General features: G+C 41.7%; 1 protein-coding gene across 3 annotated transcripts in view; it reads left to right on the top strand.

Moving 5' to 3' along the window:
• The window catches only part of LOC124399879 (plexin-B1-like), a 13,524-nt gene extending 212 nt beyond the window's left edge, over window positions 1-13,312 (top strand). The window contains exons 1-8 of one of the 3 annotated variants that reach the window (XM_046871177.1): window positions 3,319-3,404; window positions 5,738-6,860; window positions 6,978-7,157; window positions 9,420-9,548; window positions 11,901-12,001; window positions 12,161-12,275; window positions 12,721-12,801; window positions 13,279-13,312. In XM_046871177.1, the coding sequence (XP_046727133.1) occupies window positions 5,751-6,860; window positions 6,978-7,157; window positions 9,420-9,548; window positions 11,901-12,001; window positions 12,161-12,275; window positions 12,721-12,753 (1,668 nt within the window). In that variant the 5' untranslated portion in view covers window positions 3,319-3,404; window positions 5,738-5,750 and the 3' untranslated portion in view covers window positions 12,754-12,801; window positions 13,279-13,312. Of the gene's footprint in view, window positions 1-3,318; window positions 3,405-5,737; window positions 6,861-6,977; window positions 7,158-9,419; window positions 9,549-11,900; window positions 12,002-12,160; window positions 12,356-12,720; window positions 12,802-13,278 lie in introns of those variants that run through there. The other 2 variants (XM_046871175.1, XM_046871176.1) reach the window with 2 other exon arrangements.

Raw genomic sequence — 13,312 nt, 5'->3', positions numbered from 1 at the left:
AGTGTAAGATTTTAACAGTGAGGTCAGACACCATTAGAAACACAGACTGTCCGAATGCAACCCTCATAGTAGAACATCATGTATGAGATGGTATCAAAAAAGTTTGGAGACTCCCTCTGATTACAAGAAAGTACCTAATTTATTTACGTCTACACACACTCACCTTCAAAATAGTCTCTTTGCACAGCAATACAGCGCTCCCAGCGTTCCTGCCACTTCTGGAACGTGTGTTCTGGAAATCCTCTTTTCGAACGTGTCAAGCAACGGTGTCAAAACGCCGGCCCTCAAGATCGATATCTATCATGGACGTCTGCAGGAGTCAAATCCAGCGGAAGTGATATCCTGGATTTCTCTCCAACGATCATCACGCACGAGTTGCCGAATGGCTTCAGGGGGTTGAGCTCGTCGAAGGTCTTCCTGACCTCTCGTCGTCTTCCAGTCATATTTTTACCATTCTTGATGCCGCTCGAAGGAAGGAAACCGGGGGAGAAGCTGGAGGAATAGAAGGCAGAGAATTCCTGTATTCCAAGAACAGATATGAGAGATGATTCTACCCTCTGCACCACTTTATCCGAATCAACAAAAATACCGAATGAGCAAAATTTGTCGGTTTTTAATAATAATTTCCGTCATTCAATATGCCATAAATAGTACAATACACAATAAATTGAGGTGAATTGAAGTTCCTTTAGGACCGATCGGTGCTTCATGATACCGTATATAACACAACACATGATCTGTTTGTGAGATATGAGATGTACGGTAAGGTTAATATCGATCCTTCTGCTAGAGATAATGAATGCGGGCAGTGCAGCTGTGGCTACAGTGAAAGGAGACTCTCTGTATGAGATTCCTGTCTGTGATGCAGCGCTTCGTTATACAGCGTTTCTCTATAACATCGATGGTTTCTTAAGCCAGGCATCATATTTGGAGTTGGATTAATCCAAGTCGGACACCACTGAAGGGGTGAAATGCACCACCCTCCACTTTCACACGTGCATCCGTTTAGTGCAAAGACAAGACAGGGAGGCTTTAAACAGTATTTGAGTTTTGAGTGTGTGTGAGAGTGTGTCTGTTAGTGTCTCTCAGTCCCGTCCCTTTGTATCGAGGATCCTGAGAAGTCTTGTGCAAAGAACCTGTTACACAGTCTGGCCGTGAGGACCTCAATGCTTCGATACTGTTTTCCAGACAGATGTGAAGGTGTGAAATAGAGGGAATGGAGGCCCTAATGATCTTCTCCGCTGTCCTCACTATCCGCTGTGGAGACTTGTGATCTAAGATGGTGCAAATCCCAAACCAGGTTCAGCTTCTCAGGATTCTCTCAACGGTCCTTCAGAAGAACATGGTGAAGATGGGTAATTTGTTCAGCTTTCTCAGGCAGTAGAGATGCTGCTGGGTTTTCTCTGTCATGAGCTGGTCTGTAGGGACCATGTGGGCTTCACCACCAAGGAATTCTGTGTTTTTGATGATCTCCACAGACAAGCTGTTGATGTTCCTTCTGAAGTCGACCTTTTGTTTAGTTTTTTCTCTATATTCAGAGTCTATTAACGTCTGGTAGAACAGGCAGTATTGCTGCCTCACAGCTCGCTCCAGGATCCTGAAACTGATCCTGAAGTTTCAATGTTTTTCTGGCTTTCGTTCAATATTGATATCAACCCAATACACTTATTGGGTTGATTTTTTTATTATTTTATAATTTTTCATCTTTATCTTTTATTACCTTTTGTTTATTTTTACATTTTCTTGTCTCTGCTGGTCTCTGAGAGCGACGTTTTAGTGCCATGTGAAAAAAATATCTAAGATTACGAGAATAAAATCGCAGCCCAACCAGAATACAGTCGTAGCATTTTGCGACCTTCAGGGGGCGCTATTGCTGAAATGCAGCTTGAAATTGTTGACCGAATAAAGTTACACAAACAGCAGAAATTCAGACATCCGTGGCCATTGTTCATTAAATGTTTGCGTGAGAACGTGTCTGGCGCCGTGCACGTTAACACGTTTGGAGAACAATCTGTTGTCGTGCTGCAGAGAAACAGATAATTGAACTGTACAGAAAAGACGGATCATAAAAAATACCATGATCTTAGAACCAGCCAGTGTGTCGTCCTCTTCAGAAACAACATGTCCTCTTCAAATAGCACGCAGATGTAACCATCGATATCAGACAGAACTGATAAACAAATGATATCAGAAACTGCTTCTTCTGTGCAGTCTGATCTGGTGACCTGTGATCGACTCCATGGATAGCGATGGTTCTTCTGTGTGCTATGAGAAGAGAAGAGGTGTTTCTCAGGAGGATGATCACCAGAACTTCAGCTGGTGATGCTACAACTTTATACACGTAGTTTCGACTTTATTCTCGTAGTGTTATGACTTTATTCTCAATAATTTCGACTTTGTTCTCGTATTGCTAAGACTGTAATCTTGTAATTTCGACTTTACTGTCTTATCACATTGCCACGACTTTATTCTCGTAATTTCGCTTTATTCTCGTAGTTCTACAACTTTATTCTCACAATTTCGTCTTCGTTCTCGTATCGCTATTACTTTATTCTCGTTACACCGGCACACCAGAACTTCAGCTGGTGATGCCACGACTTTATACGCATAGTTTCGACTTTATTCTCGTAATTTCGTCTTTATTCTCGTAGTGTTATTACTTAATTCTCATCATTTCGACTTTGTTCTCATATTGTTACGACTTTATTCTCGTTATTACGACTTTATTCTCGTAATTCCGACCTTGTTCTCATATTGCTACGACTTTATTCTCGTAATTTTGTCTTTATTCTTTTAGTGTTATTACTCAAGTCTCATAATTTCGACATTATTCTCACATTGCCACGACTTTATTCTTGTAATCTTAGATTTTTTGTTAACGTGTAATTCTTTGTTACTGTCGTACCCCTGTAGTCTGTAATTTCTCCAAAAATAACTTATCTTATATTTTATGTCTGTAAATTTTATATACGTCTTCAATAAAATAATGAACCTGGTTTTGCTTTAAAAAAACAACAACAGACAAATAAGCAGAAGCCTTTAAAATCCCACGAAACCAGAATATAATTTTGCCATAAAAACAAATTTATAACGTAAGAAACAAAACAGAGAACAGATCGACGAAAAGACGAATGTCAAAGAGGAAGGTGCCCAAGGAGAGTGGTGGGCGTGGCTGTGGGTGAAAAGTCAACATTCAGACCGGTTTCTTTGGTGGAAACCACGAAATACCACTTGTATGCTGCTGTGGCTATGGTCTCAGACGCCTTTGCTGATGTGGTCAGATCACTTTGATTGTCTTAGACGTTTTCTGGTTGGAATTGTAAAGAAATATTAATAATAAAAAAAAGGACGAAGACTTCCTCTATGCTGCAGTACTAAAGTACAACTCAGGAGTTCTGAATAAAGTAAGGTCTTTCAGTTCTCTCGTTTTCTGAATATTAGCAGATTAGCCTGTGTGGTGTAAATATGCTGTTGAGAGCATTTCTGATCATCTGGTACCACAACGTTGTAGGTCACACAACTGTATACGATGTCTTTGGATTCTCTTGAATTGGGAGACCCAAACCTGTTTCAGCATGACAATGCCTGAAAGCCATCTCCATGAACATGGGCTTTACAAGGGTTTGAAAATAGAAGGTCTCCTGCTAGAGAGCTTTTGAACACCTTTTTGGATGAATGTTCCATGATGACTCTCATACAAATCTTATGCTCAGGTGTCCACAAACCTTTGGAAATATAATGTATGTGCTCTTAAACATGTCCAGAAGTATAGCATGATCAATCTACAGCCTCGTTTCCTGTTGTTTGCACCCTGAAAATGTGTGAAAAGTCAGAAGAGCTTGACGACCTCCAGAGCCTCTTTATCGGCTTCTTCTTCCTCTTGTTTTTCAGTAGAATTTATTTTGTACATTATGGTAAGTTTTGTATTTTGGTCAGGATAATTGTTGCTCTGTAAATACAGGTTTCCTCATTTACTGTGCTTTCAGGTTAAATCAAGTGGCATTTGTTGTCTTTTGAAGCGTATACAGTTGGTAGGGTGGAAAGAAACAAAGGCCCTCTAGGAACAAGGTGCTCCAGGAGACAACATAAATGAACACGAAACAAAACGAACTAAAATAAACAGACTTAAATACAAGGCTACAAAAATATCCATAGAACTGTGACGCATTTGTTGCTCTAAAACCTGAATATACCATTCAGCACTGCCCATTCCACAGGCACTAATGCACCACCATACCATCAGAGATGCGGCTTTCTGAATTGAACACTGATATCAAGCCAGATGATCCCTCTCCTCCTTAGTCTGGAGGACATGGTGTCCATTGTTTCCAAAAAACAAATTACATTTCAATTCGTCTGACCACAGAACAGATTTCCACTTTGCCTTAGTACATTCTAAATGAGCTTTGGCCCAAAAAGAATTGCAGCATTTTTGGATCATGTTCACGCATGCCTTCTTCTTTACATGATAAAAATGTAACCAACATTTGTGAATGACAAACTGCGTTCACAGACAATGATTTCTGAATGTGTTAATAATCCCATGCACTAATTTCCATAATAATCGTGATTATTCTAAATGCCATCTGATGGCCTGAAGATCACGGCCATCCAATATTGATTTTTCTTGTTCCTTGTGGACAGAGATTTCTCCTGATTTGTTTTACTTTTGCTGATATTATTGACTGTAAATAATGAGATCGTCAAATTTTATGTTGAGGAACAGTATTTCATTTTGTAGTCACAGTCAAAATATAGGTTTATCAGTTTTGCAAATCATTGCATTCTGTTTTTATTAAATTTAACACAATGACCCAACTTTTTTGGAATTGGTTTTGTATGACAAAGTTGGATTAATTTATTAAGCAATCAGGTTTTATGTACAGTATTATAAAGCATGGTTATGTGAACTTAAATCCATCATATGTCCATCAGTCTTCTCATACCTTTGGTCTGGTTTGCACTTTCAAGCCTTTCAATGATTTTTGCCTTCATTTCTTATAAACAAGGTTGCTCTACAATCTTGCAAAGCTCAGGCCTAATTGATCAGAAGTGGCTAATCTGGCTAGGGTTTGAAAAGGGGAGATGAGGAGGTAAAATGTTGTGCATACTGATCGACCCTACTAACTCCACTCTCTCATCTTTCATACCGCAACAGCAGCAGCAGCATCAGCGGGCCCCCAAGACTTCTACTGCTGCCAAATGAATTAAAGATGACTCCTCTCCCCTTCAATGCCTCTCTCACTCGCCTTCATTTTTTTTCTCTTTCACTTGGTGTCCTTCTGTAATTTGTTTTTCTCTTTTGGATCAAATAATGTTTCGCATTTTGATATAAACTAGTCAAAGTTGCATCCCAAGCAAGTTGGACATAGAAGGGTGTCTCCTTCAGAGGTTTCTGATTTGTTAAAGTGCCACGAATTTACACCTGAACCATTGGTAAAGTATATAATGTATATGTATTGATTTGACAGCAACATGGGTCAGATATAATTTTGCATTTACTTATGTGTTTGACTGAGGCTTGTTGAGGTGCCATGTCTGAGGTGGGTGTCCTCTGCTGTAGGTCTGAAGGTAAAGAAAGCCTAAAAGAACTTGTTCAGAACAAAGAGACTTTGCATACATGCTATTTCTGGTGTTAACCACTATGTTGTCTTTTCCGTTCTCTATCTTTTTTTTTCGTTTGTGTCACACTTCACACTGTAGTTTCTACTTTGTTTCTCTTTCTCTCATATAACAGGTAAGGGGGTGCCATGCTGGCTGCTGCTCCCCTGCTGCTCCTTCATGCCATCTGCTGGTGGCCCTTGGTGCTGTTCCTGCTGCTGCCACCCCTGCCACTCTTTGCCCTCATCACTCCACCGACTTTCACGTCCCTTTACGGCTCTGAACTTAACCACCTCCTACTGGACTCCAGCTCTGGGTACGTCTACGTAGGTGCGGTAAATGCTCTCTATCACCTTTCCCCAGACCTCCAGCTAATCTCATGGGGCAAAACAGGTCCAACGCTGGACAGCCCCAATTGTTTGCCCCCGATTGAGCCTAAAGATTGCAGCCAGGCTCGGCAAACCGACAACACCAATCAGCTGCTGCTGCTGGAGAAACAGGAAGGGATACAGGCACAGAGCCTGATTGTATGCGGCACTGTGCTGCAGGGCATCTGCGAGAAGCGCAACCTGGCCAACGTCTCCCAGGTCCTGTACCACACGGCCAACCCCGTAGACACACAGTACGTCGCCGCCAATGACCCTCGTGTCTCCACCGTTGCTGTGCTCACTGAGCACAAGGGCACACGCCTCATGCTTGTTGGACGAGGATTCACCAGCAAAGGACCCGGCGGAATTTCACCAATCACAACTCGCCGCCTCGAGCAGTACCGTTCCTCTCCTGCGTTTTCACACGAGGAACTCGGTAAACTTGTAGTGGGCAGTTACTCCGAGTACAACAACCAGTTTGTGAAGGTACTTCACCACGGCACACATATCTATTTCCTGTTCTCGCGCCGCGATACTCTGAAAACGCGTGATTACCACACGTACATATCACGCCTCTGCGACGGAGACCCCAGCTTTTACTCATATGTGGAGGTACCGCTGAGCTGCACAGGAGGCTACAACCTGGCACAGGCAGCCACCATGGGAACATACCTCGGAAGAGCCTCCATCTTTGTCGCCATGGCGAAGGGACAGGCGTCCACAAATACGCCCACGGAGCGCTCAGCTTTGTGTTTGTACAGCATGGAGGAGCTGGACAAGGCGCTGGACAGGGCACAGTTTTTGTGTTACACGCAGGAAGGAAAAGGAGTTAAAGAGCATGAGGCCTACATACCATACGAGGTCCCCACAAAGTGCCTTAAGCTTCCTTCGGTAAGTCATCACTAAACATTACTGTGTTAATTACGTGTTGTATCACGTCACTATACTTATTATTATATCATATCACTATTCCAACACTGTGGGTCTTCTCGTTGTGTGTGTGTACAGCGATCTGTAACCAAGTACCCGTGCGGAGGTGAGCACACCCCCAGCCCCATCGCCAGTGCAGTGCCCCTCCAAGCCACCCCAGCAAACACCTGGGCAACTCAACTTTCTGCCGTTGCTGTAGCAACTGAGGCGGGCAACACCATTGCACTCCTAGGTGACAAAAGTGGACAACTTTATAAGGTACAGAACTCTGGTGTGTTCCTGTTACAGTGAATGACTAATTACTTATCTGATGTCGTAGTTTCATAAAAGTTTTTTAAATGATCAAAACCTACAACCCCAATTCCCAAAAAATTGTGACACTGTTGACACAGTGTAAAATAGAAATAAAAACAGAATAAAATGATTTGCAAATCGCATAAATCCATATTGTTTTCACAATAGAACAAAGAAAACATATCAAATGAATAAACTAAGGAAATTTACTGTTTTAAGGCAAAAATAAGGTCATTTTAAGTTTGATGGCTGCAACACGTGTCATTTCATGTCACCACTGTTCTGTGGTCAGACGTATAGAAATTTTAATATTTTTTTGGATGCCATGGACACCACGTTCTCCAGACTAATAAGGATAGGGACTTGTTAACAGTAACCAGTTCAAAAAGCTGCATCTCTGAGCAAAAAAAATTCTTCCATCCAAAAAAAGTTTTTTTCAGTGACAGCCTTGCATATTTGAGCAAGACAATGCTAACTGCATACTGCATCTATTACAACAGCATGACTTTGTAGTAGAAGAGTGCAGGTGCTGAACTGGCCTGCCTGCAGTCTAGACCAGTGTTGGGCAACGTTACTTTTAAAAGTAATGCGTTACAATATTGAGTTACTCCACAAAAAAAGTAACTAATTACGTTACTTAGTTACTTATTATGGAAAGTAATGCGTTATATCACTTTTGCGTTACTTGTATCTCTTTCACGCCTTACAGGTGTAACAGGTGTAATATAGATAATTGCCATTAAGAAATAAGTTATATTAGAGCAAAAGACATGTCTTAAACATTTAAAATGATTAATAACTTCTTAGAGAACAATAAGATGATCGACTACATTTTGACCACAAGGCTGAACACTTTCCAGTCGCACTTCTGTACACTGCTTTGTAATCTGCCTTCGCCGTCAGGAATGTAACTATCGCTCGTGTATATAAGGTTAAGGGTGTGGGCTGCACACCGGTGATGTGGAGGGAGAACATACTCTTCACTGTCATCACGTAAAACATCGTGCATTTCCGTAAATATGACCTCGTCCTCGTCTACATCATTCTCTGCTTCATCATCAGCTTGAAACATTCTGAACGCTTTTACAAAGTTCGCGCTATTATCAGTGACCGTGGCAGTTTATCTTCCCACAAAGAGCAAACGAGCTGTGAATTTGCTCTCTATCTCCGCTGTGATGGCATCGTACGTGTGTCTCCCACGGAGAACTTTTATTCTGAGCAGTCCATAAAGCTGCAGTGGTGGAAAGTCGGCAAAAGTTTTCTATATTTCTGTCTCCATTTCCATATATGCAACATTATACACACACACACACACACACACACACACACACATATCTGTAGTGCTGTGCTTTGCATGCAGATGTTTTTTTGGTATTTTTTGCAGTTGACAAGAGCTTTTCACCAACACATAATCAACACATAATGCTCTGGTTTGCCATCTCCGCTTCTGACCGGCTTCTGTTCCCGCGGCTCGCACGTGTGAGTGCGCGATTCTACGTGACTACGTTCATTTTAATTCCGTATTTATTTTTTTATGCAAAATAATTTAACTGAAAAGTAACTCGCATTACTTTTTTAAAAAAGTAACTCAGATATTAATGTGTAAATTTATAAAGTAACGCGCTACTTTACTCGTTACTCCAGAAAAGTCATATTATTACGTAACGCACGTTACTTGTAACGCGTTACCCCCAACACTGGTCTAGACCTTTCACCATTTAAAAACATTTGACGCATCATGAAGCAAAAACACAATAAAGGACATCCAGAACTGTTGTGCAGCTACAATCCTGTATCAGTCACATCTGACATTCCAAATTTCCTCTCCCAAAACATCAGCAGCTGGTCTCCTCAGTTCCCGGATGTATACGGACAGAAGACCTGATGCTACACACTTTTTTTTGAACGTGTTGCAGACATCAAAATCATTTGATCATCATTTGACATCAATTGCTTTATAGTGAATAAAATATGGATTTATGTGATTTGCAATTCATAAAATTTTCATGCAATTTGTTACATTTTTATACAGTGTCAAAACTTTTATGGAATTGGGGTTGTATAATGTATGTGCCAACCCATTCCTGTGGTGAACAGATGTCAGAAAGTGTTACTGAAAGTGTTACAAAAAGTGATGTCAGAAAGTGTTACTGAAAGTGTGTGCGTGTGTGTGTGTGTGTGTGTGTGTGTGTGTGTGTGTGTGTGTGTGTGTGTGTGTGTATGCAGGTCTTTGTTCATGTGAATGGTTCAGGTTCTCAGTATGACTTGGTGAAGATGGACCCTAAGAGCCCCGTGAAAGCTGACCTCCTGCTGGACTCCACCTTACGCAGTGTTTACATCATGACTGAGAAGAAGGTACGCAAAGCTAAACATGGACACACACACACCACAATGGGTGATATTGCATGTCTTGTACACACAATCAACATACACACACATACAAACATAGATGCACCATGGACTACAACTCCCAGGACCGTGTTCTATCACCAAGTTCACCATCAATTCATTTCATTTTTATTTGTAGGGCGCTTTTATAAATGGACAGCTTCCCAGAGATAAAGCGGTAATAAAAGTATGTATACGTTTGTTCCTTATAAATATAATTTTTACCCTAATGAGCGAGCCAGTGGCGAGTGACAAGTAAAAATGTCCTGAGATGGTATGGGTAAGGGAACTCGTCCTCAACACCAAATGTCCATTCATTATATTTCCATCATTGTAAAGGTGTGCATTTATCGGTGATTATATGAAATCTGTGGTCCAGAGACACTGTAGTAGACTGTTATTAATTACAGTCCAAATCCGTCCTCAAACCCACCTCTTTCCAACCCCCAACACCATCACACCCTCACACCACATACAGTGAGGAAAATAAGTATTTGAACACCCTGCTCTTTTGCAAGTTCTCCCACTTAGAAATCATGGAGGGTCTGAAATTGTCATCGTAGGTGCATGTCCACTGTGAGAGACATAATCTAAAAAAAAAAATCCAGAAATCACAATGTATGATTTTTAAACTATTTATTTATATGATACAGCTGCAAATAAGTATTTGAACACCTGTCTATCAGCTAGAATTCTGACCCTCAAAGACCTGTTAGTCTGCCTTTAAAATGTCCACCTCCACTACATTTATTATCCTAAATTAGATGCACCTGTTTGAGGTCGTTAGCTGCATAAAGACACCTGTCCACCCCATACAATCAGTAAGAATCCAACTACTAACATGGCCAAGACCAAAGAGCTGTCCAAAGACACTAGAGACAAAATTGTACACCTCCACAAGGCTGGAAAGGGCTACGGGGAAATTGCCAAGCAGCTTGGTGAAAAAAGGTCCACTGTTGGAGCAATCATTAGAAAATGGAAGAAGCTAAACATGAATGTCAATCACCCTCGGACTGGGGCTCCATGCAAGATCTCACCTCGTGGGGTCTCAAAGATCCTAAGGAAGGTGAGAAATCAGCCCAGAACTACACGGGAGGAGCTGGTCAATGACCTGAAAAGAGCTGGGACCACCGTTTCCAAGGTTACTGTTGGTAATACACTAAGACGTCATGGTTTGAAATCATGCATGGCACGGAAGGTTCCCCTGCGTGTCCAGGCACGTCTTAAATTTGCTAATGACCATTTGGATGATCCAGAGGAGTCATGGGAGAAAGTCATGTGGTAGGATAAGACTAAAATAGAACTTTTGGGTCATAATTCCACTAAACGTGTTTGGAGGAAGAAGAATGATGAGTACCATCCCAAGAACACCATCCCTACTGTGAAGCATGGGGGTGGTAGCATCATGCTTTGGGGGTGTTTTTCTGCACATGGGACAGGGCGACTGCACTGTATTAAGGAGAGGATGACCGGGGCCATGTATTGCGAGATTTTGGGGAACAACCTCCTTCCCTCAGTTAGAGCATTGAAGATGGGTCGAGGCTGGGTCTTCCAACATGACAATGACCCGAAGCACACAGCCAGGATAACCAAGGAGTGGCTCTGTAAGAAGCATATCAAGGTTCTGGCGTGGCCTAGCCAGTCTCCAGACCTAAACCCAATAGAGAATCTTTAGAGGGAGCTCAAACTCCGTGTTTCTCAGCGACAGGCCAGAAACCTGACTGATCTAGAGAAGATCTGTGTGGAGAAGTGGGCCAAAATCCCTCCTGCAGTGTGTGCAAACCTGGTGAAAAACTACATGAAACGTTTGACCTCTGTAATTGCAAACAAAGGCTACTGTACCAAATATTAACATTGACTTTCTCAGGTGTTCAAATACTTATTTGCAGCTGTATCATACAAATAAATAGTTAAAAAATCATACATTGTGATTTCTGGATTTTTTTTTAGATTATGTCTCTCACAGTGGACATGCACCTACGATGACAATTTCAGACCCCTCTATGATTTCTAAGTGGGAGAACTTGCAAAATAGCAGGGTGTTCAAAAACACACTCTCATCCCAGACTGGACCAGGGGATAGGAAAGGAAAGTCTTTGGCATTTCAGGTCTCTTGAAAATCGATGACGTTTGCTTTATTGTTATAAAACGCATGAACTTTGTACGAGATTAAATATTAAGGTTTTAAATGTAAAATTTCATAGCAAAGTTATTTTTTACAATTACCATGGTATACATTTGATTTCTATTCTGACTAGTTGTCATTGAGAGAGTTATTACTGTGTCATAATAGTGTGTGTGTGTGTGTGTGTTTCCAAGGTAACCCGTTTGCCAGTGGCTCAGTGTGAGAAGTATTCGGACTGTCGTTCCTGCCTCTCTGTTCGAGACCCCTACTGTGGCTGGTGCTCACTAGAGGGCAGGTAAATCTCCTGGCTTTTTCAACACATCATCCTGTTCCTTCTCTTTTCCACCTTTATTCTCTTACTTTCGTAAATGCAGCATTTATCTAAAAGATTTGGTCCATAACGTGTGTTTGTGTGTGTGTGTGTGTGTGTGTGTGTGTGTGTGTGTGTTTTCAGGTGTACACGGAAGATGGAGTGCACCCGTCATTCCCAGCCTCACCACTGGCTGTGGAGTTACGGTCATGATCGGCAGTGTGTGTCCATCCAGAGTCTAGACCAGGAGCAGACACAGGTACACACACACACACACACACACACACACACACACATTATTACATGCCAAGGTGTTTAGCAATTAAAAAAAAATTACCACAAATGTTTCTGGACATCTGACCTTAAGATTGGTAAGTGTTTTTTTCCTGAGCATCTCATTCCACATTTAGTCTCTATTTGCTGTTATAATATCCACCACTCGTCTGGGAAGATGTTCCACTAGATTTTATGGGATTTGTGCTTATTCAGCAATAAAGTCAGGTAGTGAGGTAGGTGAGGCGAGAAGGCCTGGGGTGCAGTCAGTGTTGAAAATTCATTCATGTTCAATAGGGTTGGAGCTCTTAAGCAGGAGCTCCTCTGTTTTTGTAACACAGGAGGGACTGTTGTAGGAGTACGAGTGTAAGCGTGTCACTGCATGTAGCCGGTCAATGTTTCTCTGCTCTAAGTGTTGTTTGTCTTTCAAGTTTTGCATACAGGAGATTACTGAGGGGCAGTGAAAAGCGCTGGGACCATCGCCAACCTGAAAATGTGGAGATAATGGAAAGGTAATAAAGTAGTCATTATTACTACCTATTTTAGTGTCACGCTAGTAACTGAGCTTCCCATCAAAATAATATATTTAAATAAAATAATTTCATATTTCAATATAATAATTTTGTTGCTTAATGAATGTATCCAGGCAAAACAACCACCATATAGAACACAAGTAGAGAAAAGATGATGATGATCAGGTGATCAGGAACGTCTCTGTTCTCAGTCATGTTTACATCACTGACTCCCTCTGTCTCATCCACGTTATCCCCAGACTTCTTACTGCCTTCTGCCTCGCTTGTTGTTACCTTTGTAAAATAGTCTACTTCTGTGGTGTGCGAGAGCCAGGAAATGATACACATAGTGTACCTGAACTCCTCCACCTTCTCCACCTCTTCTCCCTGCAACCGCACCCCTCCACTGCCCTCCCTCTCATTCACACACATGTACTCTGTCTTACTCCTACTGACTTTCATTCCCCTTCTCTCCAGCGTGTACCTCCACCTCTCCAGGATCTTCTCAACC

This window comes from Silurus meridionalis, chromosome 17, assembly GCF_014805685.1.
Source record: "Silurus meridionalis isolate SWU-2019-XX chromosome 17, ASM1480568v1, whole genome shotgun sequence".
In the NCBI taxonomy this organism is placed as follows: Eukaryota; Metazoa; Chordata; class Actinopteri; order Siluriformes; family Siluridae; genus Silurus; species Silurus meridionalis.
This window is presented reverse-complemented; position numbering and strand designations above follow the sequence as displayed.